Below are 27,999 nucleotides of genomic sequence, written 5' to 3' on the forward strand. Positions count from 1 at the left end.
GACCCGCCCCTCGCCCCGCAGGGCCCCGCGGCGCTGGCACCGGCTCTCGCCGGCGGACGACGAGCTGTACCAGCGCACGCGCATCTCCCTGCTGCAGCGCGAGCTCCCGCACGCCATGTACGTGGACAGCTACAGCAGCCACGGCTTCGCGGTCAGCGGCACCCGCGTGCTGGGGCCGTGCGCGCTGCTCCCGCACTCCGTGCTGCAGTGGAACGTGAGCCGCCCGCCCCTCGGCGCGCCGCGTGCACCCGGCCTGGCGGTGGGTGGGACCGGGAGAGCGTCCTCCTGTACTCGCTGAATCGGCCCCCCGCACTCAGGTGGGATCCCCCCGGGACATCACCGAGGAGAGCTTCGCCCTCTTCTGGATGCTGGAGCCCAGGATCGGTAGGCCGAGGGCAGGGCCGAGGCCGGAGGACGCCCACCTTCACGCCCTCGCTGTAGATGACCCCCTCCCTCCCCTCCCCAGAGATCGTTGTGGTGGGCACGGGAAACAGGACCGAGAGGCTGAGCTCCCTGGTGTTGCAGGCCATGCGGCAGCGAGGCATTGCCGTGGAAGTGCAGGATACGGTTAGTCCTACAACTTGCAAACGCGGCAGGAAGCCAGGCCTACCCTCGGACAGGCTAATGCTGGCCTTTCCTTTGCAGCCCAATGCCTGCGCCACCTTCAACTTCCTGTGTCATGAAGGCCGAGTGACAGGAGCTGCGCTCATCCCCCCACCTGGAGAGCGTTCACTGACTTACCCCACCCAGGCTGCGGAATGAACCACCAGGAACCTACCCGTGGTGAGAGGCGCTGGCCCTGGCAGAGTGCTGGCACTCGCAGTGCCTCATACCCTCTCCCCACTGGCACTGTGTAACACTGTCCTGCTTACCAGGATAATAATTTATATGCCTGTCTTACTTTGTGTCAGGTGTGTTGCTATAGGCTGTTGTGTCATTGGGCTCTTTACAGGGTATAGGGGGATAAAAAACCAAGCCACAGTTCCAGGTCTGCTTGCTCATGTGCAGATCTGAAGGGAGTCCGGGGCTCTCCCTATGAGGCTTTAGATATTTCAGTTAGAGTGTTGGTTTATGTCTTGGGATTAGCAGGAAGCCAGGCAGATCCCAGGTCCACTGACTGACCAGGGAACCACTCCTCCCTGCTCCCAGCCAGCAAAGAACTCCGAACCAGAACTACCTCCTAGGTTTGTGGGGCGTCCTTATGTAAGCCCAAGGGCACCCCTTGGGAACCTGGGTGTTGTATGCGTGCACTGGGGAGATCTGCGGCTCCCCACATGTCTGCTAACTCCAAAGATCAGGCATCTCTTTATTTTCCAAACTTTTATTGAAAAACCAAGGAGGTGTGGTGGATTCCTTTTCAGAAAAGCCGCTTCTCATACCTGCAGGCAGAGACCACTTAATGAGTGTAAGGCAGACCGCAGGCAAGGCACGCAGAAGCTCCCGCCCAGGGGCACTTACGAGTGAAGGCTGTGCACACCGCCTTCCACCTGGGCCGAGGACGTTCTCTTCTCAAACTTCAGCTCCCCAGAGTACATCATGGCTCTGCAGAGGGGTGGGTGTCAGCTGCGGCCGGTCAGCAGCCGACCTTAGAGCCCCCTACCCCGTCGCAGCCACCCCAGCTCACCGGACTTGGGTCAGGCTCTTGGCACCAATGTCCTGGCAGGAATGCTGGATGCCAGCAATCAAGTAAGGGACAAACTTGTGGATGGACCCCTTGTCCTGCACGGCTCCCGACACCCCCTGGGCCACTTTGATTTTGTCAGCTTCGCTGTGGGAGGAAGCAAGCAAATGGGCAGGGTCCCAACGGTGAGACTCGGGCCGTGCAGGGCGAGGGCGGGGCCGTCGGTCCGCCTGTCCCACCTGAAGTAGCGGTTCTGGCTGCTGAGATGCTTGTCCATGGCATCGAGGGAACCCATGCCCCTGTATTTCTTCAGCCGGATCCCATCGGAGAAGAAGTACTCCCCAGGGGCTTCCGTGGTGGCAGCCAGTAGGGAGCCCATCATGACTGTGGACAGAAAAGCGCTTGGGGCAGGCTGAACGGTGCGGGAAGGAGTCGCACCGGGCTCCGGGGCCCCGGACCTCACCTGTGGAGGCCCCCAGGGCCAAAGCTTTGGCAATATGGCCCACGTTTTGAATTCCTCCGTCGGCAATGACAGGAACGCCAAAGCGCCTTGCGTACTCGGACACCTTGTACACTGCTGTCGCTTGGGGCCTCCCACAGGCCAACACTGTTGATAGACAACAGAGGCACGGGGTTAGTGAGACAGGCAACGAGCCAGTCTCGGTACCCAGGAGCTCTTGGCTACATCTGCACCAGGATGACAGGCTGACTGATGAGGTGTCTGGATGGCTGCTGCCCCATCCGCTGTGAACCGTACAGACAGCTGTGCTGACCTCACGCTGTGTGCGCACGTGCATGTGTGCAGGGCCCAGGGCAGCCTCAGGCACATGCAGTCCCGGCTAGTAGCAAGACGGGGCAGGAGTCTCCGTGCGGTTAGTACCCAGAGGCACCGAGTCGGGCCCAGCCCTGCTCCCCTGCACAGTGGGCAGCGCAGGCAAGATCAGGGTAACGGTAACACGGAAGGGAGAGCAGGCTCCAGAGGAGGTCCTCACGCCATGCCTATCTCCTAAGATGTGGGAAAGCCTAGGTCCTGCTCTGAGCAACCCAGGAGGAGGGAGCTGCGATCCTAAGCAGCCCCAAACATGGTCTGTACATCTGTTTGCCCTGCCCACCCATCAGCACCACAAACCCTGAGAGCTACAGCTACAGTCAACCAAGCAGCCGGGCAGTGGGCAGCTGGGCCGGGCCGGACTTACTATAGCAGCCCGTGACAGTAGAAGGGCATTTGGGGCTGTGGGACTTTATGTCTGGAGGGATCTTGGGAGCCACTAAATAAAACAAACAGACCAGAGTTTAGAGAGGGCACAGAGCAGGAGCAAGGAGGCCAGGCTAGGCGGGGAAGTAGCAGGTGAGGGATGACGAGAACTCGTCTTGCTTCCAGCCAGATCACCCATCCAAGAGGCCTGTCTGGCCCAAGAGCTGCCCGTCTTGGAAGAGTCAGTGTAGTTCCCGTAAGAGTGCTAGGCCCCGGGGCACGTGGGATCGGAAGCCAGTCTCCAGGCCCTGCCGGTGCATGTTCTCACCTTCCTGGGTGATGCAGATGGAGCCACTTCCCATGCCCACCCGAAGGGCGTCCACACCTGCGTCGATGAGGTTCTTGGCCTGGGCTGCAGTCACCACTGCAGTGTGGAAAAGGCAGACACGCGTGAGGGTCCAGGTGGGATCCCAGCCCCTGCAATCCCCAACTACAGGCGCCGCTGTCCTGGTCTTACCATTGCCTCCGATGACTTGGAGGTTGGGGTACTTTTCTTTGATGTACTTGATCATATTGATCTGGAAGATGGAGTTGCCCTGGGAAGAGTCCTGGAACACAAAAGAAGTCCCAATCAGACGGTGATACAGCACCTGCCCCTACTGTCCCGCTTCGTGTACGCAGTAGCTCACCAAAACCACCACATCCACACCAGCCTGGGCTAACAAGTCCAGCCTATACTTGTCATCCTCGTGAGTGCCAATGGCGGCCCCGCACAGCAGCTGCTTCTTGGCATCTTTGGAGGCCAGTGGGTAATCCCGGTTCTTCTTCAGGTCTGTCCGGGCAATGATGGCCACCAGCTCATCGTCTTCATTTACAATGGGCAACTTTCCTAAAGCCAGGATAGGGCGTGAATCAGGACCATGAGCATTAGTTCTAGGCTCCCTCCCACCTCTAGGACTCACCCTTTTTGCTGCGCTGCAGAATTTCATTTGCTTCCTTTAATGTGATGCCTGCAGGGGCCACCACCAAGTCTTCCCTCTTCGTCATGATCTAGGAAGGAGGGGAGGCAGGAGGGAGGGCCAGTCAGAGATGAAACCTCTCCACAGACAGCCCTGCCCTAACTCGGGGAGGCTCCTGAACCGCCAAATCCGTCTGTTTGAATCCAGACCACACCTGCTCCACAGACCTCAACAGTCCCAGAATACAGCAGCCTCTGTGCTGCAGGGGGCACGCCACACCCGAGCAACGAAAGCCCCAGGAGAGGAGGGCTGACGGCCTGTGCGCGATGCCCGGCCTCGGTGGTAGCGAAGAACAAAACATGAATACTAGCAAGGCCTTTCGGGGGAAGAGAAGGCACAAACCTATAAAGCAGTGAGTAACACAGCTGGCCATATTTCCAGCACGGAAGAGGTCCTCAAACATGTCAGGTGGACAACAGAAGCTACCTTCCTTCTGTCTGGGTTGCCAGAGCTTGGCCATGCTCCGCCAGGGCCACCCACCTCTTCCAGAAAGCGGTCATGCTCCTCCTCCTTAAGAAAATCGATATCCCTCGAGGAGATGATGCCCACCAGGCGGCTCCCCATCCGGCCTGTGTCTGTGATGGGGATGCCGCAGAAGCCATGCCGAGCTTTAGCCTCAAAAACGTCCCGCACACGGTCCTTGGGACTGAGAACCACAGGGTCGGTGATGAATCCCTGCTCGTATTTCTGGAAGGAATAGTGAGAAAGTGCCTTGTACCTCTGAACCACGTTCAGGCGCTCTGTCTAAAGCCCAGGTCTGTAAGTAAAATCCCCCTCTGGCAGAACTACAGGACCAACTGCTCTGACCAAAATGGGTAGGCTGGAAGTACCGTGCAGCTGGTGCTCTTCCTAGTTTAAATACCAAGATCTTAGGACCTTCTCAGTAACTGAACCCACTGTAGGCAGAAAGGACCCTAAACTAAGAGAACAGCTCCCCAGCTCCCACTGCAGTCCACCTCCGTGCAATTCCCAGGAGCTCCTGGCCATGATCCTTGCCCTTCTGACCTTCACTTTACGAACTTCATTGGCCTGGAATTCGGGTGTACAGTTGTGGTGGATGAAACCAATACCTCCTGTGAGCTACAAGAAGAACAAAAGGTAAGTGAGGTGTGCCTGCGTGTCTTTAAGGGAGGCCCTGCCCGTCTCCTCCCAAACCCCGTGGGGCTCACCGCCATTGCAATGGCCATCCCCGCTTCTGTGACTGTATCCATGGGGGAAGAAACCAGTGGGGTCTTGAGTGTGATCTTCTTGGTCAGAGCAGAAGTCAGATCCTAAAGAGACAAAGGACCGCTAGTGTGGCAAAACTCCTCTGACTTTTCAGGATAGTACCAGTTCCTCCCAAATGGGTTCTGTATTATTTGCACGCCAGCCAGAAATACCATTCCAGGAGCTGGGGATATAGCTCAGCGGCACAGCGCCTGCCTGGCAAGAGCAAGGTCGTGAGTTCGATTCCCGGTACCGGAAAAAAAAAAAAAAAAAACCAAAGACCGAAACAACAACAAAAAAACCACTCCACAGCATTTACCCCAAACCCAATCTGGTAAGGAAAGGCTGAGACCAGGTAACTGCAGCATCTTCAGCCCACCCTGAAGTTCAGAACCCAATTTCTGATCATACTCACCACCTGGTCTGCAGTGAAGTCGATGTACCCAGGGAGAATGAGAAAATCGCTGCGGCAGAGGGAAACAGATTGAGACTAGGAGACCCAGGTTTCTGGTACTCTGAGACCCCCAACTCCATCCTGCGAAGCCTCTGGGCAGAGCATGGCATTAACTAAGACCACGTGTCACCGGCAAGACAGCGCACAGGGCAGCGACAGAGACGGACACGCGGCCCTTTCCGCCACTGAACTGTCATCAGCGTGCCTCGCGGCCTGACAACCCCATGGATCTAGGGAACGGGGTCTTAAGCCAGAGGTCCTGAGTACCTCCGAGACGGCTCCCCCTAACCGCCACGCCCGATCTGTCAAAATGAGCCCCGGGGAGGCGAGGAATTCCCGGGTCTCGACCCGGTACCCGCACCCAAGGGGGCCGCCGAAGCTCCCATCTGGCCCGTTCTCCCGCGGTGCCGCCCCACGCCCCGCCCCGGAGAACTCCTAGGCCCGCACTTGTAGGTGAGGCCGTCCCCGCAGTTGAAGAGCTGCTGCGCCGTGAGCCCGTCGTCCGGCACGTAGGACGTGCCCCCGCTGATCAGGTAGTCGGCCATGGCCGGCACGGAACGCCGCCTCGCGCCTCCGAGGACCACGCCGCAGAGGCCTCCACGGCCCGAGTCGCCAATGTAATTCCGTCACCGCACCGCGCGCCCTGCTGACGTCAGAGCGCAGGACGGAGCCCGAGCGTAACCCCGGCCGAGGTGGGGCGGGCGGGGCGGAAAGGGCGCATGCGCCTGGCACTCAGCGGCTCCGTCCCACCCCTACCCCGCTCCCCAGTTTCCAGTAAGAGTCGGGTCACGTCTCCCCTCCCGCCAGGCTCCTCCCCCAAATAAAGACGCGGCGTTCACTAGCATGTTGAAAAGACGTGCTTGTCATTCTTAATAAACAACTAGAGTAAGAATACATAAGAGAAACAGAGTGGTATCTTTATATGATACACAAGTGTATGTTACAAGAATTCCATCAGGCACAGCAGCCTAAGGTTTAAGGCCTCAATGTTAGGCCAAAAAAAAAAAAAAAAAAAAAAAAAAAAAGGCATGGTAAAGTTTTTACTTTAACATCTAAAATGTCACTTGTCATAAAGGAGGGTGTAATAGAAATTGTCCTTAATAAATCATAATTGAATTTCCCCTCACTGTTCTTCCATTAGATGCTAGGCTTATGTCTGCACATGAAGAAAACACGGTTCCTCTGTGGTCAGCGATGTGCACCCGTCCAGAGTGGAAGCCAGCTGGGGAGACTCCCTGGAGGTCGGTCCATCATTAGCTCCGTCGTGAGGCAGGGAAGGGGCGCATCTCTCCTATGCGTCCAAGCCCTTTCCTTGGGGCCCGGATTAAAAAAGTCAGCCGGCAACTTTCGTATCTGGCTCTCAGGAAACCTCAAGCCCCCACGGGCCCAACAGTCTGCTGAAGGTCTATGAAGATGCAAAGGGGGCGAACATTTCTTTTACATTTTAAACAGAAGTAGCCTGGAAGGCTTCGTAACTACACCAATTTAAAAAAAAAAAAAAAAAAAAAAAAAAAGAGGAGGCCTCTTCTTTAGTGTGAATGTCTGTCTGGTTTTTCCTGGCTGGCTTCTCCTGTACCATGGCTGAGGCACCTCAGTGCATGGTGCTTGCGCTGGCCACTGCGATGGCCTCCTGAATTTCTCGTATCACCAGGATCCGGGTCAGCATTTGTCCCATCTGCTCTCTGCTGATAGGCTGGACTGAGTACCAGATTGGGCTGTTGGGGGCCACTACTGGCTCAGGTGTCAGGTAAAAGGTGTCATTCCGGCCTTTCACACTCTGGGGACTGAAGAGTATGTCGGTAAAAGTTGGGTAACACCACTGTAACTCCCACCCTCCCAGCACAGCTACTCAACTCCATGCAGACTCCACACGGCGCCTCCAGGACCTCCACCACTGGGGCTACTGCCTCCGCCAGTGACAGTCCGCCCCCTCCCGCCCCGCTTCACACGAGCCAGGTGTGACCAACCACAGGCTGCGCTTGCCCTGGGCATCCCTGGGCTTGACTCCTGGAGGCCATGGCCTGAGCTCTCGATGGATCCTTAGTAATCGTGCAGTCACCCACGCCCAGGGAGCCAAGAGCGCTCTGAAGGAAGGCCCGGAGGGCATGAAGCGTCCCAGAACAGGTGCTCCAGCCTGGGTGTGAGGTGAGCTCCTTGTTAGGCAAACGGGTGTCACCTGAAATCAACCTGCTAAATGTATAAATAAACGCACTGTGCAGTGGTCAAGCAGTTTGTTTCCTCCCATCCAGAGAGCGAGCTCTACCTGACCGCTTTCTGTACATCGTTTGTCTTTGTTTCTCCATCCTCTCGCAGTCCTTTCCCTCAGGAATTTCAAGAGCTATGCTGGACGGGGCAGTTTTCTAGTGACCTGCTCCCACTGCTTGCTCTACCCAGTAATATGGTCACAACGCAGGGCACCTGCCTGGGCTCACTCCCTCCCCACCGCGCGCTCACTCTGTCAATTACCTGGCACCCTCCATCCTCTCAGTCACATGGGCCTCCACCCAAGACTTAGGGAAGGGCTACCGTCTGCCGGGTCTGCACTAGGTGTGGATGCTAAATGAACAGGACAGTCAGTGGTTCCCACCTCACGGGGCATACAGAGGAAGAGGGAAGACAAGACAGAAATCACAGTGACACAAACACACGCAAAATGGTAACAGTGGTTAAGCCGCAGGGAACAGGCAATGAATCTAGCGATGCTTCCTTGGAAAAGCTGTGTACACAGAGAGGACAGCATGACGCCCTCGAGTGTGAAGGAGTTAGCAGGGCTAGAGGGCCCAGACCAGCATGGACGGCAGCAGCTCCGCAACCCATTTAAGAGTTATGAGAAACCACCAAAGGTTTTAGTCTGAGTGACATAGTGAGACCTAGAACCAAGGAGATCCTTCTGATATTGCTGTGAAGACCGCATGCCGAACTTCAGGGGTAAGAGGAAGCCGGAGCCAAAGTGAAGGGAAGACGTTCCACGCACACGTGAAAGGTGGCAGTAACGGGTCAGGACCAGGACGAGGCAGGCCAGTGTTCGCTGTGTGTCGGAGGTGGCATCGACGTGCCTCCCTAACTTCTTCGTGAAAGGTGACTGTCAGGGACCACTTTTATGTCACAGTGCTAGGCATTTCACTAAGCTGCTTTCGTATTTCGCCTTTTGTAGTGGTTTTTCTCTCTGGGACTAGACAATGCTTCTCTCCTATGAACTCTATACACAAGTATGCCCCCGCGCACACGCACACACACACAACCTGAGCCAGTGTTTAAAGCTTCCTCACCATTTGAAGAGGTAGAAATCGTAGAGCTTGATGGGACATCTCAATGGATTCTCTGGATTTTCTGTCTGTTCTGCATACATGTCATCTGTAACTATAAAACGCCCCCCAACCCACCATCACAGGCTGGCACCACAGTGTGTTAGCTCTGTCCAACTCTGGAACCTCAGGCATTCGCCACCCCCTCTAGGGAATACTGAGTGAGAGGACGGCAGGGACGAGAGACAGGCAGGGACGAGGAAGGAAGGAGGCTATCCCCTAGGGCTTCTCTACCTCCAGGAGAAACGTTTGAACTTGCTGGCCAGAGAGGAAGGGAGTGGAGAATTCCTATGCGGCAAACCCCAACCTTCACAACCCTTACTACCCAGGATCAGGACGGGCAGGGCGGGGCAGGTAGTTTGCATGTGTGCCTCCCTGCCTCCTTCCCCTACCTTTCTGGCCGGTCTGGTGTATTCCCAGGGCCTTCAGGTACCGGATACTCGTGCTTTTATCCTTGGGATTAGACGGGTTCTTCTTTGTCTGTCGCAAGACCTTGGAGAAGGCCAGTTTCATGTGCTGGTCCACCGTCTTCAACAAGAAGTACCTGGAGCACGAGGGAAAGCAAGGCAGAGGGAGGGGCGCCAGGAGAACACCACAGCTTACTCATCATCCAACGCTTCAGAGGAGCCTCTGCCCGCACTCCCAGGACCTGGACAGGTCTGTACCCAAGCACAACCTCCAGTGGAAAATCCACAGCAAGATGGACGGTAAGGGTCTGCCAGGCTGTTTGCCTCACCAGTCACACACATAAAGCAGCCAGGTGAGGCTGGGCTTTCAAGCACAGAAGGCCTGATAGTTTCCACTCTTTCCTGGGGAGCTCCTAGAACACTTACTTGGTATTGAAGAACATGAGGGTGGTCAGTAGGGTAGAGGGAGAGTGTGCCCCAAGCTGCTTGCACTCCCACAGCATCTCCTCAGTCACGTGGCTGGGCAGGACATAGCCTAGAAGGAGTACAGTACTGCTACAGAGAGTGGGTGGGGCAAGATCCCCCAAAGGCACCGGGTGGGAGGTGCGAAGACCACCCAGGAACACAACTCTTATCAAGAGAAGCCGCCTCTGGGCGTGACAAATAATCTGGGAAGCATTAAAACAAAGATGTCTGGGTCTCAACCCAAGTTTCTAAGGTGCAACCTGATAAGCTGCATGCATTTCTAACAAGTTCCAAGGTGATCCAGCTAGTGCTGCCTATGACGGTTACTGTTAACTGATAAAGTCTTTTTTTGGTCTTTTTGAGACAGAGTCACGCTATGCAGTTCAGGCTGGCCTTGAGCTCATTCTGTAGCCCAGGCTGGTCTGGAACTCACAAGGATCTTCCTGCCTCAGCCTCCCAAGTGCTGGGATTACAGGCGTGCACCACAACACCTGGCAACTGATAAATTCTTGAATCTGAAGCTAATATGGGGCAAAAGGAAACCCTGAGAGAGAATGAGGCATATAAAACTACAAAACAACAATCTGTTAAGTGCGTAGCCGGGGGTAGGAATGGGGTTGGAAAACCAAGACTGCACCAAAGGATGATGACACTTGGTGTGTTCACCAAGGACCCTTCATGTACTCAAATCACTGACGTGCAAGTGACCGCACACACTGGGGCATGGTGGAGATCACAACACAGCACTTTCCTACAGGATTTCAAGAATCTCTAGGCACACAGAAGGGTCAAACTTGCTGAAGCTGGAAAAGGAACAGTCAGCGCTCTTTTCTGGACTTGCCAAAGCTACACTTTCGACTGAACTGCGTACTTCAGTCTTTCCTCAAGGCAGCCCTGGCTGGTTCTGTCCACACTTTTGGCTGTTTTGTGGCACAGCAGCAATGGCAAGTACTACGGTACTTTTGGGTATACTGATGCCCCTAAGACACAGAGGCTGGGCTGCACCGATACTCTCCTCAGGAAAAGCCATCTCCTAGCAGCAACTGCAGGCACACCTGGGCATGTTCTACAATCTGCCTTTGGAGGTGTCACTTCCCTAACACTCTTCTCAATGCCATTTTACAATGAGCCACAACTTGGCACGGGGGCGCACGCCTGCAATCCTAGCACACAAGAGGCTGAGGCAGAATTGATATGATTTTGAGGGCAGCCTGGGCTACACAGTGAGTTCAAAGCCAGCATGAATTACACAGCTAGACCCTGTCTCAAAAACAAATCAAGGGCCAGAGATACAGCTGGCTCAGGGCACAAGCGCCTGCCTGGCAAGTACAAGGTCCTTAGTTCAAGTCTTGGTACCAAAAAAAATCAAAAGACGAAACAAAACTGAAAATGGACCACAGTGCTTGAGAACCAGGACTTCTGGCACAGGAAAAAGGAGACATAAACACTACAGAAGTGTTGCAGTTCCAAATCTGAACAGCAGGCATGAAAAAGACGTATTTTATCTTTAAAAACGTTTGTAGCTCTGCCCACGGAGGGGCCAAGGCACAATGACCAAACCAGAACAACAGTACCACTGGCATCCAAGCTGAAATACCATTTTCTACTGAAAGGAGCCAGGCTCTATGCAAAATTGATGAGCTCCATCCCAAGACAAGGAATCTCTGAGACCAGGACATTGTCAACTCAGAAAACCCAGGAAGTTATCAAAGACTGTAAGTCACATTAAAAGGTAACTGGGCATCAACTTAAAGACTCCATTAGGCCAGAGATGGGATCATCCGTGCGGCAGTGAAGATTACTGCAATGGACTGAGTCAGATCAAATCATCATGTTTAAACTGAGTTAACAATGATCCTTTAAAAAACAATCCTACTGGGTGTGGTGGTGCACGGCTATAATCCCAGCATTCTAGAGGCTGAGACAGGAGGATGCCTTGAGTTCAAGGCCAGCCTGGGCTACATAGTGAGACCCTGTCTCAAAAAAAACATAAACAAAACAAAAAACAGAAACAGAAAACTCACCCTTCACTGTTCACTGGGGAAACTGGTAAACCAACTCAGCGCTGTAAGAACTGATGAAGAAAAAGAAGCAAGCCCTTACTCTGCCTCATCTGTACAGTCAGTACTGCCTGGAACCTAGAGGTGGGGAAGGAGAGCTGTTCCTTATATTCCCTGAGGAATGAGAAGATAGCAACAGGAGAAGACTGTTTTGCAGCCCACAATTTAATGGGCACTGTGATGGAAGAAAGGCCACCTATCTGACGTGACCATGCCAAAACAATACAAAAGAACAAAACTGGAAGGGATTTTTGTATCCAATTAGCAATCAACTGTAAATACTAAAAAAAAATATGAAACTAAACCGAAGTAAAGAGGTCAACAAAAACTAGACTGCCAAGTGAATGGGCTAGTTTAAGAGATACAGACTTTTGCAAATGGGAAGGGGATCTACCGAAAAGAAAAGGAAGTTTTAAAAAAAGACGGGCATGCTGAGTGTGGTGGCTCACACCTGTAATCCCAGGGATACAGGAAATAGAAACTGCAAACCTGGACGATACCCGGGACGAGGTCATGTTCTCTAAAATCGAAGAATGAATTTTAGGAACACAGAGGTTAAGAGCAGAACATATTTGAGGGAAAGAAACCTTCTGCCTGAGAAAGGGACAGAAAGGGGGCCAAGTAGGATGCCCAAGACTGTCTTTTCTAGGGACTTCTATACAGCAAAACCACGAGGTGAGGTGGGTCCACGGTGGGGAAAGATGGGCAATCACAAGGTGGGCATGAGGTGGGACAAAACTATGGTCAGCCTACAAGACCTGTTTAGGTAAAATTGATTAAATTGCCGACAAATGGGGAAGCAAATCACCTAGCAAGCAGGCAGGAGTACAGAACAGGGGCTTTTCCGGTAAGGGGTTTACCAGGGACTCTTCAAGGTGACTGCTGCCTATTTAGAGTATCAATCACTGAGGTTCATCCCTAGGGAGGTGTGCAGATGCACTCACTGGTCTTTCATCTTGAGGTCTGGCCCTCGGCAAGTGTGTCTCTATTTGCAAGGTATCTTGTCTTCCTTATTAGCGCCTTCAAGGGCCTGACCTTGTCTGACTGCCTATATTTCTATCTAACTCAGCTGCCTATATAACACTAGCATTCAGGACGCTGAGGCAGGACTGCCACCAGTTGGAGGCCAGCTTAGACTGCGCAGCAAGACCCTATCTCAAAAAAGCAAACACAAAACAAAACAAACAAAAATTACATGTCCCAACTTCCCCTGACAAATGCATTCATTACATATCGCAAACACACACAGAGACAGAAGCCGAGCTTGGTGACACACCTATAATCCCAGCATTTGGGAGGCCCGAGTGGCCACAAGGTGAACTACACAGAGAGATTCTCAAAAAATTACATCAAAACAAACACAACAGGACAGAAGAAAAAGGGCTAGTTTATTCCATGAATAAATTATGAAGAAAAAGCTGGGTGTATTGGCCCACGCCTACAATCCCAGTGCTTGGAAGACTGAGGCATGAGGATCACCATGAGTTCCAGGCCAGCCCGGCTATATATGCAAGTTCAAGGCCTGCCTGCACTACACAGTGAGACCCTGCCTCAAAACAACCAAAAAAGAAAAGAAAAGGGTGGGAGGGGAGGGGAAGGGAGGGGAGGGGAGGGAAGGGAAGGGAGGAGAGGTGAGAAAAGGGGTGGGACAGAAGGGGCAAGATAGGAAAATTTAAACTAAGGGCTAAAAGTCATAACCAATTTGAACACATGGGCTTACTATCACCCTGATTCAGATAAATGCAAAGAATGAAATATATATGACCATCAGAAATTTGAACAAGGGTAGATGCTGGTAACATGGAATTGAGTTGTTTTGTTTTGTTTTTTTAAGTATAATGGCATTAGGATATATCAAAACACACACACAAATATAAAGTATCTTGAATCTCCTTCACACTAATAGAGGAGGAGGCCGGGGGTGGTGGCGCATGCCTGTAATCCCAGCATTTGGGAGGCTGAGGCACGAGGACCATTGGGAGTTTTAGACCAACCTGGGCTACAAAGTGAGCTCAAGGCCAGCCTGAGCAGCACAGCCCAAGACCCTGCCTCAAAAAGACAAAAACAAAACAAAATGAACTAATACAGGAGGAGCCAGGCGAGGAGATGGTACATGCCTGTAATCCCAGCACTTGGAAGGCTGAGGCAGGAGGATCACTGAAAGTTCGAGGCCAGCCTGGGCTAAAAAGTAAAAGTGAGTTCAAATCCAGCCTGAGACCTTATTTCAAACAAACAAATAAAAAACTAACACAGGTGGAAGGAAGACCATGGTGGCAAATGTGAAACAATTCTTGTCACGGGCAATGGGTATCTGGTAGTTTATTAATCTACCCTGTACTTCTTATATATGCTTGAAATTTCCATAATAAAAACACTGAAACACTGAACTTTGCATATCTATCCTGTTTTCTGTTGAGTTGTTTTTGAGATAGGATCTCGGCTGTATAGTTCGGGCCGACCTTGAACTCACTGCAGTACGCCTGCCTCACCCTCTCATGTGCTCAGACTCTAACATCTTTACTCACAGTTGCCAAAACCTAGAAACAACCAAGATAAAATGTCCTTCAACAGAATAGATAAACAAACTGGGACATCTATACAATGCAATATAGAAGCACTGAATGCATATTGCAAAGTAAAAGAAACCAATCTAAAAAGATTACATATTAAATTATTCCCAATATACAATATTCTAGCTGGGTATGGTGGTGCACATCTATACCCTCAGCACTTGGGAGACTAAGACAGGAAGATCACCTTGAGACCAGTCTGGGCTACCTAGTGAGTTCAAGACCAGCCTCAACTATATACCAAGACCCTCTCAAAAAACAAAACAAGAGCTGGGCATGGTGGCGCACACCTGTAGTACGAGCACTTGGGAAGCTGAGGCAGGAGGACTGCTGCGAGTTCAAGACCAACCTGGGCTACAAAGTGAGTTCAAGGCCAGCCTGAACTGCATAGCAAGACCCTCTCTCAAAAAGACCAAAACAAATCAAAACAAAACCTCAAAACATATATATGATACACATTATGATACATACGTATGTATGGATATGAGACATTCTACAAAAGCTAAACTATGGAAGCAGGAGAAGTATCAGTGGGTACCAAGAACTCAACAGGAAGAAAGGAAAGTAGGGATCGAAATGTGGAGTAAAGAGGATTTTTAGGACTCAATACATCTGCACTGATAGACCTGTGAGTACATGTCTGCATACATTTATCATAACCCACAGAATGTACAACAGAATGAGTTATGAAGAAAACTATGAACTTTAGGTAACAAAAGGTCAATACTGGTTATCAACTTTAACAACTGTATCACACTGAAGTAACACAGTTTTGGTTTTTTGAGACAAGATCTCCCTATGTAGTTCAGGCCGGCCACCAACTTGCTGCAACCCACCTGCCTCAGCCTCCCTGCCTTGGCCTCCCACCCCAAGTGCTGAGATTACAGGTATGGGCCACCATGCCTGGCAAATTCAAGTTAACATTTTAATGACACAGGAAATGTGAGGGTGCTTATGCAAGGGGGCATACAAAATTATCTGTACTTTCTCCTTAATTTTTCTGGGCACCTAAAGCTCCTCTAAAAAAAATTAACAGAGTAGGGAAGGAATTCAGTGGTAAAGTACCTGCTACCATGTGTAAAGCCCTGGGTTTAACCCCCCATATCTCAAGTCTATTACAAACAAAAATTAACCCTAACTCAGATATTCTACTGAAAAAGCTTATGTTCTAACAAACAAAGGAGACTGCTTAAGGCGAAAGAAAAATTATAAAATCGTTTCTTGTGGGGGACTTTTTGAAACAGGATTTCACTATATAGTTCAGGGTGGTTTTGACCTCACTATTTAACCCAGGCTGACCTTGAGCTCACAGTGATATTCTTGCCTTAGCCTCCTGAGTGCTGGGACTACAGGTGTGAGACACCACCCATGGCCTGGCTCATAACTGTTTTTCTTTCTTTTTTGGTCTTTTTGAGACAACGTTTCACTTTGCAGTTTAGGCTGGTCTTGAACTCACTCTGCAGCCCAAGCTGGACTCAAACTCTCAGCGATCCTCTGGCCTCAGCCTCCCAAGTGCTCAGATTACAGAAGGGCATCACCACACCCACGTCTGTAAGTGTAATGATTCGTGTTTTTTTTTCTTCTTTTGAGATGTGGCGTTGCTCTGACGCCCAGGCTGACCTTAAATTTCAGAACACAAATGATCACCTGCCACAGTCTCTCCAGTAGCTGCATGAGCTCTTATGCCTGGCTATGATCCAGATTTCAGTAGGAACAACAACAAAAAAACCACCACACAGTCACTCCAGAACTAGCTCCGCACACCCCGGTGTCCTTCACGCCAGGACACAGCACAGAGGACAACACTGCTGTCTGGGCTTTCAAGCCCTGTGCCTGCACACTACGAACAGCGCCAGAAGCCAGAAGCCAGAAGCCGCCCATCTTTGGAAAAGCTAAGCGGGAAAGGACTTCAAAGACAAGGGAAACTCTTACCAAGGGGAGTGACCCGCGGTTGCACATCCTTCAGAACTTCATGCAGCCACTCCGTGAATCGAACATAGTAAAGATCAGAGAAAATGTCATCTACCCTTCCATTTTCAAAAAGATACTAAAAGAAAAACAACCAAGAGAAGTAATTAGTAATTTCTGGAGTAAGGTCTCAGGTAAACACACTTTCCCCAGCACTAGCGCCTCTCCCTCCCCACTCTCCCCTCAGCGAAGGACCAAAGGGCGCCACCACCTCAGAGCCGGCTAGCCTCGCTTTCCCAGTGTTCTTCACAGCATGTGAGCTGAGCCTGCAGCACTCTTGAGAGCTGGGTCAGCAGGCAGACTGTGTGCCCCGCCCAGTAGTGGAGACAAACCAGGGAGTGCTGAGCGAGGTCCCCACTCCTCCTCCTTTCATTCATCCACTCCTTCGTTCATTGTTTTTGTTTTTTTTTATACTCCAGGCCATTCTTCAACTCCCTATTCTCCTGCCTCAGCCTGCCAATACTGGGATTACAGGCATGCACCACCATGCTCAGTTTTATTTCTCTGGTACTGGATATTGACCCCAGGGCCTTTATACTGAGCTATCTCCCCGAGCCCCTCACCTTAAATTTATTTTTTGAGACAAGATCTTGCTAAATTGTTAAATTGCTTGAATTTGCCGTGTCTGCTTACCAGAGTGCTGAGATTAGAGCCTGTGTCACCATTTCCCAGCTATTAATTTTATTTTTATTTATTTGTTTTTTGTTTGTGGTGCTGGGTATCAAACTGAGGGCCTGAGACATTCTAAGCAAACTATCAGTGAGAAAAATCCCCAGTGGGGTTTTTTTGGACAGAGGTTCTCACTACGTGGTCCAGGCTGGTCTCTAATTCACAACTCTTCATCAGTCTCTGGGGCAGCTGAGATCACAGCCGTGCACTACCACGCCATGCTGGACTGTGTTTGTTTTTCCAACACTGGGGGTTGAACTCAGGGCCTCTGCACTGAGCTAAAGCATCAGCCATTTCTGGAGACAAAGCCTCACCAAGTTGCTGAGGCTTGTCTTGAACGTGCAGTCCTCCTGTCTCAGCCTCTCCGAGTGCTGGAATTACTGGTGCACACCGCTATGCTGTTTCTAGCTAAGGATTAAACGCAGGCAGGCAATGCTAGGCAAATAGCACTGTATGACATCCCGAGCCCTTGAATAGGATTTTTAGTGACTGCATTTCACTGAAGGAGTGCACCGTCTTCTGACAGCAAAAAATGAGAAGGCTTAAGGGCCAGTCTCTTGTAAGGTATTGTGCAAGTTAACAGCACCTGGATACCTTCTAACTTCTGGGGCTTGGTTTCCTTGTCAGTAAACAGAGATGACTCTGTCTTAGAGAACTAGGGAGACACTGGATGGTGACAGAACATGTAAGGTCTTATACATGTGCCTAGGTAAGGACCAGAAAGAGGAACAAACCAGAAGGCGGATAGTTGTGCGAGGTGGCGCATGCCTGTAATCCTAGCACTTGGGAGGCTGAGGCAGGAGGATCATTGGGAGTTCTAGACCAGTATGGGCTGCAAATCGAGCTCAAAGCCACCCTGAACTGCACAGAGAGACCCTGTCTCAAAAAGACAAAAAAAAAAAAAGATTCCCAATCATCAAGCTCTCTACTGCCATACTGTGAGGCTCTCTTCAAGGACCTTCAAATACCAAGAAATCCATCTCTGCTCCCAAAAACTGCTTGTCTACAAGCTTTGCCATTATGATTTTTACCTTAGAGGTCCTGAAAACATAACTGTATTTTTGCATTTAAAAGATAGTTGTTTGTGTTAATATAGGGCACAGTGAAAAAAGCTCTATGTTAGCATCAGACATTTTTTTGGTGTTTTTGTTTTTGTTTTGTTTTGTTTTTTTTGAGTCTCTCTATGTACTTCAGGCTGGCCTTGAACTCACTGCAGAGTCCAGGCTGGCCTCAAAGTTGTAGTAATCCTCCTGCCTCAGCCTCCCAAGTGCTGGCACTACAGGCATGGATGACTATGTCTGGTCAGTCATTTTTGCATAATTTCCCCCCCACACACTGTGGACTGAACCCAGGCCTTCCTACTGAGTTATATCCCCAGGCTCCCTCCCCCTTTTGAGACAGGGTCTCGTTATGCAGTTCAGGCTGTCCTACAACTCACTAAGTAGCCCAGACTGGCCTCGGATTAGCAGCAATTCTTCTGCCTCAGCCTCCCAAGTGCTGGGATGATAGGTGTGTGCCACCACGTCCAGCCCATTTTCATTTTTGGAGACAAGGTCACACCAAATTGATAAATTGCTCTGACTGGGCTTGAACTTTCAATGCTTCTGTCTCAGCCTCCCAGACTACTGCATTACAAATGTGTTTTTAACAACTGGTGGATATATTATTTTAATGAAAATAAATAAATGTGAATAAATGCTTTGTGATTTTAAAAAAACTCTTAAAGGTAATTACCAAATATTTTAACAGAGGTTTCTCTAAATGCCAACATTATGGAGAACGCTTGCCTACTTTATTTTAAAAAATGAACATGAGGGTCTTTTTTTGTTGTTGTTGTTTTTCTCCAGTACCGGGAATCGAACTCATGACCTTGCGCTTGCCAGGCAGGCGCTGTGCCGCTGAGCTAAATCCCCAGCCCCTCATGAAGGTCTTTGCAATTCAAAACGAAATGTTTACTCTAAAACACATCATACAACTCAAAGAGAACTTTATTTTGTCCTCTTGTCATTTAACTAAGCTGAGTAATTAGCAACATCCACTGGGAACAAAGCTCACACATGTTCCTGTGATAATCTGCTTCCTACCTTTTGAATACACAGGAAAATATAGTAGAGCACATCAGGGTCATAGGGTTCACCTTCTCCATTTCGAGCTTCCCGTGTCATTAGACACAGCCCATAATTCAACTCAGCCACAGCAGAGGAGATGAGATCTTCTTGGAATCGCAGCAGTTGACGCCCTGTGACACAATTCCCAAAGGTGACTAGGGAACCAGATAACAGTTGTCTCTGTACTAGGTAATATTCCTGAAAGGAGGGCCCAGGGCAGACACAGTCCAGGGTGCTGGATAAGAACTGTCACTTATGCCTATGATAAGAACTGGCTCACTAGTCACATTTGCTATTACACCAAGAGTTTACTTCTCATAATCCTTCCCTATCTCACACACAGAATCTCAGAAATTCTTATTAGGGCCAAGAAATCAAAGGGCAGAAGAAATCAGAACCCACTTTGTATAATATAAGCAAGTTTATAAGCCAAACGCCAAAGGAGAGTCTGGAGTATACCCACTGACTCTTGTTTCCTCCCAGAAGCCATTCTGCCTTCATCTGTTCACTGACCTCTAGAACCCATGCTGACAAAAATGCCCACTCCCTATTCACTGGCTCAGGGTCTGGCTCGCCTGCTGCTGGTCACGATGCAGCTGAACACTTCAGGGAGTGCTCTCCAGGTCCTAGAGTCAGGGGCTGCTCGCTTCCTCGCATTCTGTCCCACTGACATTGCAGACACATCTCGTCTACCACTCCCTTCCGACACTCACTCCCAATGGGTGCCAATCTGTTCTGAGCATCCTTCTCCAGTTCAGCATTCTTGGTCTGGGCCCAGTTTTTCCATACTTCAAGCCCTTCTTCTGGCTTCAAAGAATTTGGAAGCAGAAGTTCTGGGGAAGGCTGTGGCTGTGACTGTGGTTCAACTTCAGCAACTTGGACAGTCTGAGCCTACAAAAGAGAAACATCAGAATGAGTCAATACTATTTTTGCACTAGGTCTTCTGGCAAAACTCCCAGAAAAAATTACTTGTGGTTCACTTAATTTAAAAAAAAAAATTTCTTCTTGCTGTCCTACTTTGAAGAAGCTTTGGAGTTCTTGAATGTCAAGGACAGTAAAGGTAGCACTACACAGCTGGAGATGCTTCTCATCCTTAGATGGACTTCAGATCTCTTATTTAAAAGTACCAACACCCAAGACTGCACTGTCTCAGCAGGGTAGAGCCCAAGTGTCAGACTTCTTAAACACTCCAAGTAGAAAGGGAACTCCAGTGCCATCACTGGCTTATCAACTATTCCTCAAATAAGTCACTTACTTGGGAACTTTATTAAAATGCATATCCTGATTAAAAAGGTTTAGGGGTGATCAAAAAACTCCTAGATTTAATAACGAAATTCAGTAATATAGCAGGACACAAAGTCAACACTCAACAATCAGTAGCATTCAGGTACACAAATAAACAAACTGACTGAGACACAGTTAGGGAAACAACATCTTTCACAATACTACCAAGAAAAATGCAATAATTAGAAATCAATCTAATGAAGGAAGTAAAAAACCTTTACCCTGCATCCTACAGAACTCTGAAAGGGGAGACTGAAGAGGATATCAGAAAATGGAAAGATAGCTCTCGTTCTTTTGTTTTGTTTTGTTTTGGTACCAGGAATTGAACTCAGGAAGGACCTCATGCTTGCTAGGCAGGCACTGCACCACTGAGCTAAATCCCCAGCCCTTATGCCTTGTTTATTTTTTTGATACAGGGTGTCGCTATGCAGCTCAGCCTGGCCTGGAGCTCACTTTGTAGCCCAGGCTGGTCTCAAACTCGCAAGGATCCTCCTACCTCAGCCTCCTGAGTGCTAGGATTATAGGCGTGCACCACCACGCCCGGCTATCCCTTGTTTTTGATAAGCAAACCAATACAAATTTCCAAAACTGTCATACAGATTTAATGCAATCCCAATCAAAATACCAATAGCATACCTCACAGAACTAGAGAAAACAAATCCTAAAATTCATATAGAACCAGAAAAGATCTAGACTAGCAAAAGCAATTCTGGGCAACAAAGGCCAAGGCAGGGGTCATCACCTTAAATTATACTACAGAGCTACAGTATCATGATAAAAACATCATGGAATGGACCAAAAAACAGACTTAAGTGTCAATGGAGCAGACAAGGAGATGCAGAAACAACACATGGTGGCACATCCTGGCACCTCAGGACACTGAGGCAGGAGAACTGCAGTGAGTTGAGGCTAGCCTGGGCTACACAAGTGAACTCAAGGCCAGCCTGCACCACACAGTGAGATCCTGCATCAAAAAAAAAAAAAAAGAAACAATTCCAAACACACTCAGCTACTACCATCTTTGAGAAAAAGGCCAAACACCTTCACTGGAAGAAAAGTAGCCTCTTTAATAATTGGTGCTGAAAAAACTGGCTTTCCATATGTTGAAGATTAAAGCTAGACCCATATCTCTCACCATACACAAAACTAAAATAAAAATGGACCAAACTAAAATAAAAATGGACCAAGATCTAAAATTAACAACGAGACACTTAATCTGCTGGAAGACAGAATAGGTAAAACTCTTGAAGACACAGGTGCAGGTAAAGACTTTATGAACAAAACTTGACTGCACAGGAAATATTATAAAGAATCAACAAATGAGCAGCACTTGGGAGGCAGAGGCAGGCGGATCACTAAGAGTTCGAGGCCAGCCTGGGATACAAAGCAAGACCCTGCCTCAAAAAGGAAGGGAAGGAAGGGATGGAAGGGAAGGGAGCGAAGGAAGGAAGGAAGGAAGATAAATTTAAAACATTTTTAGGTAAATGGATGTAACTAGAATATAATTTTAAGTAAATTTTTAAGAAATAGTTTTAAGAAATAAATTGGACACACATATTTAAGTATTGTACTCTCTTATGTGAGAAACTCAGGGAGTAAATAAGGACCAAAAAGGAGTGCAGATATTGGGAAGTAGGAAGATGATGCTCAAATGGAAAGGGGAATAAGAGAGGGGGAAGGGGGGCTGGGGATTTAGCTCAGCGGCAAAGCTCCTGCCTGGCAAGCGCAAGATCCTGAGTTCGATTCCTGGTTCCGGAAGAAAAGACAAAAAAAAAAAAAAAAGAGGAGGAAGGGCCAAGGGGACAGTGAGAAAAGAGTAGGGGTAAAAAATAAAGAAGAAAAACAATAGAAACAAAGTTATGTAAATGGAGAGGGGAAGAAGGATTGAAGGGAAGGGAGAAGAATGGAAGAAAAACAGAATTAAGATATATTATCTACAAATTTCCTATGATGGATGTGATCATTTTGTATGTCAAAAGTGTACCAATAAAATTAATTTTTTAAAAAACAAGGTTTGGGGGGTGGTGTATATATATATTTTGGTAATAGTAGCAAAGTTTTACATTTATTAAAGGTAGGAAAGCCGGGCATGGTGGTGCAAGCCTGTAATCCCAGTACTTGGGAAGCAGAGGCAGGAGGATTGCTGCGTGTTCGAGGCCAGCATGAACTGCACAGTGAGACCCTGTCTCAAAAAGCTAAAAATAAATAATAAATAGTTGGGAAAGTTTAGGAGCTGGGGATTTAGCTCAGCGGCACAGCACCTGCCTGGCAAGCGCAAGGTCATGCGTTTGATTACCGGTACCGGGGGGAAAAAAAAAAAACCCAAATAAATAAATAAATAAATAGTTGGGAAAAAACAGGCTCTGCAAATCAAGTTTGGGCCAAGCTAAAGTAAGAAATGAAAGTACACTCTACAGTTTGAGAGTGCAATACTGTAAAATACTGCAGCCTGATATATTTCTAACAAGCTCCCAAGTGGAACCAAGGTCACTAGTCTGCATATCACACCTCCAGTATCAAACGTCCTCAGCAGTGATTCTTAAATTTAGCGGCAACTTTAAATCATCTGCACTGATTTTTATAAACATTCACACCTTGGCATTATGCTCAGAGGTTATGATTTAACTGGTCTAAGGGTAGGATCAGGCATTTAAAAGTTCCTCATGTGATTCTGATCTTCATAATTGAGGACTACTGTTTAGGGGGAAAAAAAGTCCAAAACCAAACAGTGTTCTCTCCCCTGCCATTATAAAATGACAGATTAAGAATGAAAAATCTTGGCCACGCCTGTAATCCCAGCACTTGGGAGGCTGAGGCAGGAGGATTACTGTAAATTCAAGGTCAGCCTGGGCTACATAGTGAGTTCAAGGCCAGCCTGAACTACATAGCAAGATCCTATCTCAAAAAAACAAGAAAAAAGAAAACTGAACAGGCAAAAATCAACTCTACCTTTACATAAAGCTAGGTCCAAAATTGCATTCTGCCTATAAATAGGGCTATTACCAACACCTCCATCTCATATTCAGTAAATCAGATTTCATTTTCTGAGCCTGACACAGCTGCCCTCCCTCCTTATAAACTTCTCCACCCTAGACTTTATAGTTACATGGTTAGAGTCTAACGAGACTAACAACCTTATGAGGATTTGGGTAAACAGGTTACCTGACACCTAATCTTAATGATTCTAAACAGACCTCTAGACCTTCAAATATTAAAACTCCAATGTTTTCAATTTCCAGCTGGCGGTGGTAGCACCCACCTATAATTCCAGCACTCTGGGAGTGTAAGATACGAGGATTGAAAGTCCAGCCTGAGCAATTTGAGACCCTGTCTCAAAAAATAAAAGAAAATGGCTGGGGATGTGGCTCTATGAAGGCTCCAGATTTAATCCTTAGTCACACACACACACACACACACACACACACACACACACACACACACACAACACACCAGCTGACATTTCCTTAGTAGGGCCTCCAACTTTAAAGGGAGAAAATTGAGTTAATGCATCTTCAACAAATGTGCTTGGTCTATTAAAGATGATGAAAAAACGACAACAGAAAAAGAATCAATTCAAATTACACAAGAGACCTAACTCCTCTTATGCACTCATTCAACAAACATGTTTGCAAAGTTCTGTGTTAGGCTCAGGAATACAGAAATGCATAAACCATGGTCTAGGGTAAAAATCTGTTTCAAATGGAGTGATGTGAAGAAAAATCTTGGCAACAGTTTTTCTCTTCAACTCCCCCGGTTAGTCTACAAGTCGCCAAAAACAAAAACCAAAAACACCATTATTCCAGAACAGCTTCATTAAATGCACTCATCACGGACCTCTCATGCACAGAGTAAAAGCCACGAAGGCAACTGAGCTCAGGGCCAGTGAAACAGATGGCACCTAAAGCCTCTCAGAGTGACTAGTTAACAAGCACTTTCTCAGCACATCCAGCAACACATTATCCCACCCCTGCATGTTACTAAAAGGTCACCAATTATTTTCCTAGTCAAAGCTAAACCTATAGGTAGGCCTCAGCGTTATGCACTTATTTTTCCTTTTTTTCTTTTTGTGCTCTTAGGGACGACCAGGGCCTTTGCCCTGAGCTACATACCCAGCCACCCGCTCTGCCCCTTTTTGAGACTGGATCTGGCTAACTCACTAAGTTGCCCAGGCTGATCCTCCTGCTTCAGCCTCCCAGAGACTGAGATTATAGGCATGCACCACCATGCCTGCCTTCTTGCCCTTTCTTCTTTTGACCTGATACTCATTCTCTGATTTTGAAGTTCTCTGACCTTTGATCCTCATGCTACACTCTGTGCTTCAATGCCTATTCTGGTTACCATAGAAATGAATGCTCTCTTCTTGTTTATCCCATTGGCAACTAGCACCATCACCACCATGCGGAGCTCCTCCCAGTTAAAAATTACTACAATGAAGCCTATCATGTTGCTGTATGCCTGTGTTCTCAGCAGCTCAAGGCAGGAGGATTACAAGTTCAAGACCAACCTGGGCTACTTTGTGAGACCTCATCTCAAAATAAAATGAAAAGGGCTGGATATATAGTTCAGTTCTAGAGCATTTACCCGACATGCATGAGACCTTGGGGTCAATCTGAGCACACACACACACACACACAGTTACTGAAATGGGAGGGTCACATGCAGTGAATGCTTGCTCTGGCCCTAACCTACTGACTTTTGTTTTACATCCAATACCACTTGCAGTATTTTCTGTTGTACTCTGCTCATCCGCCTGGCATCACAGCCTCCTACACCTCCTCAGGCTACTGGGCAGCTGTGTATCTGCCTTGGGTTTATCTCTGCCAGTTCCTTCAATGTTTGTCGGCCCTGGAGCACTGCTCTACACACTTGCACTTCCACTTCACAATCTCCCTGGTGCTGCTCACCTTTCCAGACTGGACTTCCCCATCTGTGGAAGTGAATGCCAACTGCGCAACTCTGGGAACACACCAGTGGCTACTCTACATCTCCAACTGGACATTTCACAGCCACCCCGAACTAACACGCAGAGAAAACTCATCTGTCCATCCCAAACCTGTCCTCTGCAGAATCCCCTCCTGAACTTATGCAAAGGTGATGCCGTCCACCCACACTTACGCATCTGACTGGACAAAGAGACAGCGGCCACAGCGCGTGGATCAATGCTTTTCTACTGGCTTTTCAGCAGCCCTCCATTACTGTATGCCTCTCTCCACTGAGTGTCAGTAATGGTGCATCTTGACAACCAAATATTCCTTCACTATGTCCAAGTGTCTCCTGATGGATGTGGGTGAGAGTGATACAGGTCAGGTTGAAAACCGCTGATGTAGGTCCCTATACATTGCGCAGTATCATTTTTCTTACACATCATGGGACACCACGATGACTTGGGAAATGATGTAATCTTACATTTTAATATTGTTAGGGCCAAGGACGTAGCTCAGTAGTAGAGTGCTTGCCTAGTATATGGGACACCCTGGGTCCCATTCTTAGCACCAAAAAAAAGAAAAAAGAAAAAAATAATCATTCTTGCTGTTCTACAGAGAATGGACTGAAAAGCAAAAGTGGAAGCAAGTGGTTGCAGTCAGGACGGGTATAATGGCAGCACAGCAGACTACAGAGAATGTGGGAAGTCTGGTAGTAGAACCAGCATGGCCTGCTAACGAACTAGCTCCAAGGAGTAATAGAAAGCAGCCTCAAGGGAGACTCCCGGCTTTGCTGCGGCTGGAGTGAAGGATACTGGGATTGAACCCAGGGCCTGCACACCGAGCTACATTCCCAGTCCTTTTAGTTTTCAGGACAGAGCCTAGCTAAAACGCCCTGGCTGGGCTCAAACTTCCCATCCTCCCACCTCAACCGTGCCAAGTGCTGGGATTACAGACATGAGCCATCACACCAGACTGACTTCTGGGTTTGGGGATTAACTGGGTAGACAGTGGTGCCAGTTTATGAGAACAGGAAATTTTTGACAGCAGTGCTAATGAAGATAAGAGGTAAGTTAATAAATCCAAGGTAAATCCAAGTAAATCACATGTAGGTAGTCAAATCGAAAGGGTCCTAAGAGGGGAACGCAGAATCCAGAAATTCAGATCTGTGTGTTAATGCCCCCTAAGGGTTAAGAGTCAGAGTCCAGAGTCAGCCTGTACAAGGCTGAATCCTAATTCTAGTACTGACTAACCATGGCATTTAGCTTCTCACCTAAGTTTCCCTGTACCTCAGTTTCCTAATGTGTATATATTGTAGGAGGTTGGTATGAAAAAACAATTTTCTTAAAAGTAATGGGGATTGAAGCCAGGGCCTTTGCACTGACCTGTATTCCAATCTATCTATTTATTTATTTATTTTGGTTTTTTTGAAACAGGGTCTTACTATATAATTCAGGCTGGCCTCAAACTTGCAGCTATCCTCCTGCCTCTGCCTCCTGAGTGCTGGGATTACAAGTGCGTGCTACCACGTCTGGCTCCTTTTTTATTTTCTGAGGCAGAATCTTGCTAAATTGCCCACTCTGGGCTTGAACTTACAATTTTCTTGCTTCAACCTCCCAGAATGCTGAGAAAACAGGTATGTGTTACCAGGCCTGGCTTGGTATAAAAATTAAATGAGTTAATACATCCAAACCATGGAGCCTGAGGCAGGAAGACCATGTCAGTCCAGGACGAGGCTGGTATGGGCAACAGATCAAGACACTATCTGAAATAAATAAAAGGAAAAATGGATTCAAGTGGAGCCAGCTTGTGCAGATAACGTTTCTGAGACCTCTGAGAGTAAGTACAGAAGAGAAACGAGGCAACACGTGGAAAAGGGTGTAAAGTTCAAAGAGGGAGGTGTGACCACAGATCTGGTTTTAAAGACAAAAGATTAGAACACTTGCATAAAACATACAGCCCTCTCCATGCCTCGATCCACAACTGTTAGCAGCTTTTTTTTAACTCCTATCACAGCACAATTGTCTTCTGCATGGTTTCTAAGTGGTCCAAAGGTGGAAGAGGTCTTATTCATCTCAATTCCCCAGCACCTAGCCGAGAGCGTGCTGAGGAGGGGAGGCATGTTTGTGGAATATGTAGACAACCGCCTATTTCCTCATGATGAATTGTTCTTGCCTGTTTTTCTTTTCCTAATAATACTTAACACAAATCCCTATACAATTCTACCAAAAGAGACACAGCTTCTGAAGAATTTGGACCCACTAAAATAAAGTACAGAAAGGGTTTTCTCTTAGTGGAGAACCCAAACATACAAATCACTAGCAAAGGACAGTAAGTACCAAAAGAGACCTAACCTACAATTAAACTGGACTATCAGGCCCAGGAGAAATAAGGGAAGGCCTAACATGCATCACCCCTGTGAATAAAAGCTGAGCACAGGGAATAGTGGTGCATGCTTGTAATCCCAGCACTCTGGGAGGCTGAGACAGAAGGACTGCAAGTTGGAGCCCAGTCTGGGCAATGTAATGAGACTGTGTCTGCCTGCCCGCCCGCCCGCCCGCCCGCCCGCCTAGGTAGGTAGGTAGCTAGGTAGGTAGCTAGGTAGGCAGGCCGGCAGGCAGGCAGATAGACAGACAGAAAGAAAGAAATGGAGATTTGGCTCAGAGCAAAGGCCTTCTGTTACATATACACTCTCTCTCTCTCTCTCTCTCTCTCTCTCTCTCTCTCTCTCTCTCTCTCTCTCTCT

The 27,999-nt window shown here is 48.5% G+C and overlaps 3 protein-coding genes across 7 annotated transcripts in view; 1 reads left to right on the plus strand and 2 right to left on the minus strand.

Annotated features, from left to right (window-relative positions):
* Positions 1 to 21: 21 nt before the first annotated feature.
* On the plus strand, positions 22 to 906 carry Ndufaf3 (NADH dehydrogenase (ubiquinone) complex I, assembly factor 3; the record flags this gene model as incomplete). Its single annotated transcript, XM_013507583.1, is given in 4 exon segments — positions 22 to 214; positions 318 to 384; positions 467 to 567; positions 646 to 906. Coding segments are annotated over 4 exon segments (478 nt in total), but the record flags the coding sequence as incomplete, so codon positions are not given.
* Positions 907 to 1,305: 399 nt separating this feature from the next.
* On the minus strand, positions 1,306 to 6,148 carry Impdh2 (IMP (inosine 5'-monophosphate) dehydrogenase 2). Of its 2 annotated transcripts, XM_013507582.1 has the most exons (15): positions 5,943 to 6,148; positions 5,457 to 5,505; positions 5,005 to 5,106; positions 4,841 to 4,915; positions 4,316 to 4,522; positions 3,779 to 3,866; positions 3,506 to 3,705; positions 3,334 to 3,424; positions 3,145 to 3,240; positions 2,818 to 2,889; positions 2,085 to 2,228; positions 1,861 to 2,005; positions 1,625 to 1,768; positions 1,459 to 1,542; positions 1,306 to 1,379 (listed from the first exon to the last, which is right to left on the minus strand). In XM_013507582.1, the coding sequence occupies exons 1-15, from the start codon at positions 6,038 to 6,040 to the stop codon at positions 1,358 to 1,360; spliced, it is 1,617 nt and encodes a 538-aa protein (XP_013363036.1). In that variant the 5' UTR covers positions 6,041 to 6,148; the 3' UTR covers positions 1,306 to 1,357. The 2 variants fall into 2 exon arrangements, with proteins under 2 accessions (XP_013363036.1, XP_005410235.1); XM_005410178.2 differs by lacking the exon at positions 2,818 to 2,889 and having other exon boundaries at positions 5,943 to 6,146.
* A 193-nt stretch (positions 6,149 to 6,341) lies between these two features.
* Positions 6,342 to 27,999, minus strand: part of Qrich1 (glutamine-rich 1) — a 40,038-nt gene continuing 18,380 nt past the window's right edge. For all 4 annotated transcript variants that reach the window (XM_005410175.2, XM_005410176.2, XM_013507581.1 and 1 more), the window contains 7 exons: positions 19,761 to 19,938; positions 19,024 to 19,178; positions 16,235 to 16,349; positions 9,634 to 9,742; positions 9,193 to 9,344; positions 8,765 to 8,855; positions 6,342 to 7,279 (listed from right to left, as the gene is read on the minus strand). In XM_005410175.2, the coding sequence (XP_005410232.1) occupies positions 7,087 to 7,279; positions 8,765 to 8,855; positions 9,193 to 9,344; positions 9,634 to 9,742; positions 16,235 to 16,349; positions 19,024 to 19,178; positions 19,761 to 19,938 (993 nt within the window). In that variant the 3' untranslated portion in view covers positions 6,342 to 7,086. The remainder of the gene's footprint in view (positions 7,280 to 8,764; positions 8,856 to 9,192; positions 9,345 to 9,633; positions 9,743 to 16,234; positions 16,350 to 19,023; positions 19,179 to 19,760; positions 19,939 to 27,999) is intronic.

Source organism: Chinchilla lanigera, unplaced genomic scaffold (genome assembly GCF_000276665.1).
Source record: "Chinchilla lanigera isolate Chin_1 unplaced genomic scaffold, ChiLan1.0 scaffold00131, whole genome shotgun sequence".
In the NCBI taxonomy this organism is placed as follows: domain Eukaryota; kingdom Metazoa; phylum Chordata; class Mammalia; order Rodentia; family Chinchillidae; genus Chinchilla; species Chinchilla lanigera.

What these genes read in the sequence shown, in the direction of transcription:
- Impdh2 (XM_013507582.1), bottom strand. Translation starts at nt 6,040, where the DNA reads ATGGCCGACTACCTGATCAGCGGGGGCACGTCCTACGTGCCGGACGAC. An exon ending in ATGACCGCTTTCTGGAAGAG is followed by an intron (nt 3,867 to 4,315) that starts GTGGGTGGCCCT and finishes CCTCCTTCCTAG; the next exon opens with ATCATGACGAAGAGGGAAGA. An exon ending in GGCCCTGGGGGCCTCCACAG is followed by an intron (nt 2,006 to 2,084) that starts GTGAGGTCCGGG and finishes TTCTGTCCACAG; the next exon opens with TCATGATGGGCTCCCTACTG.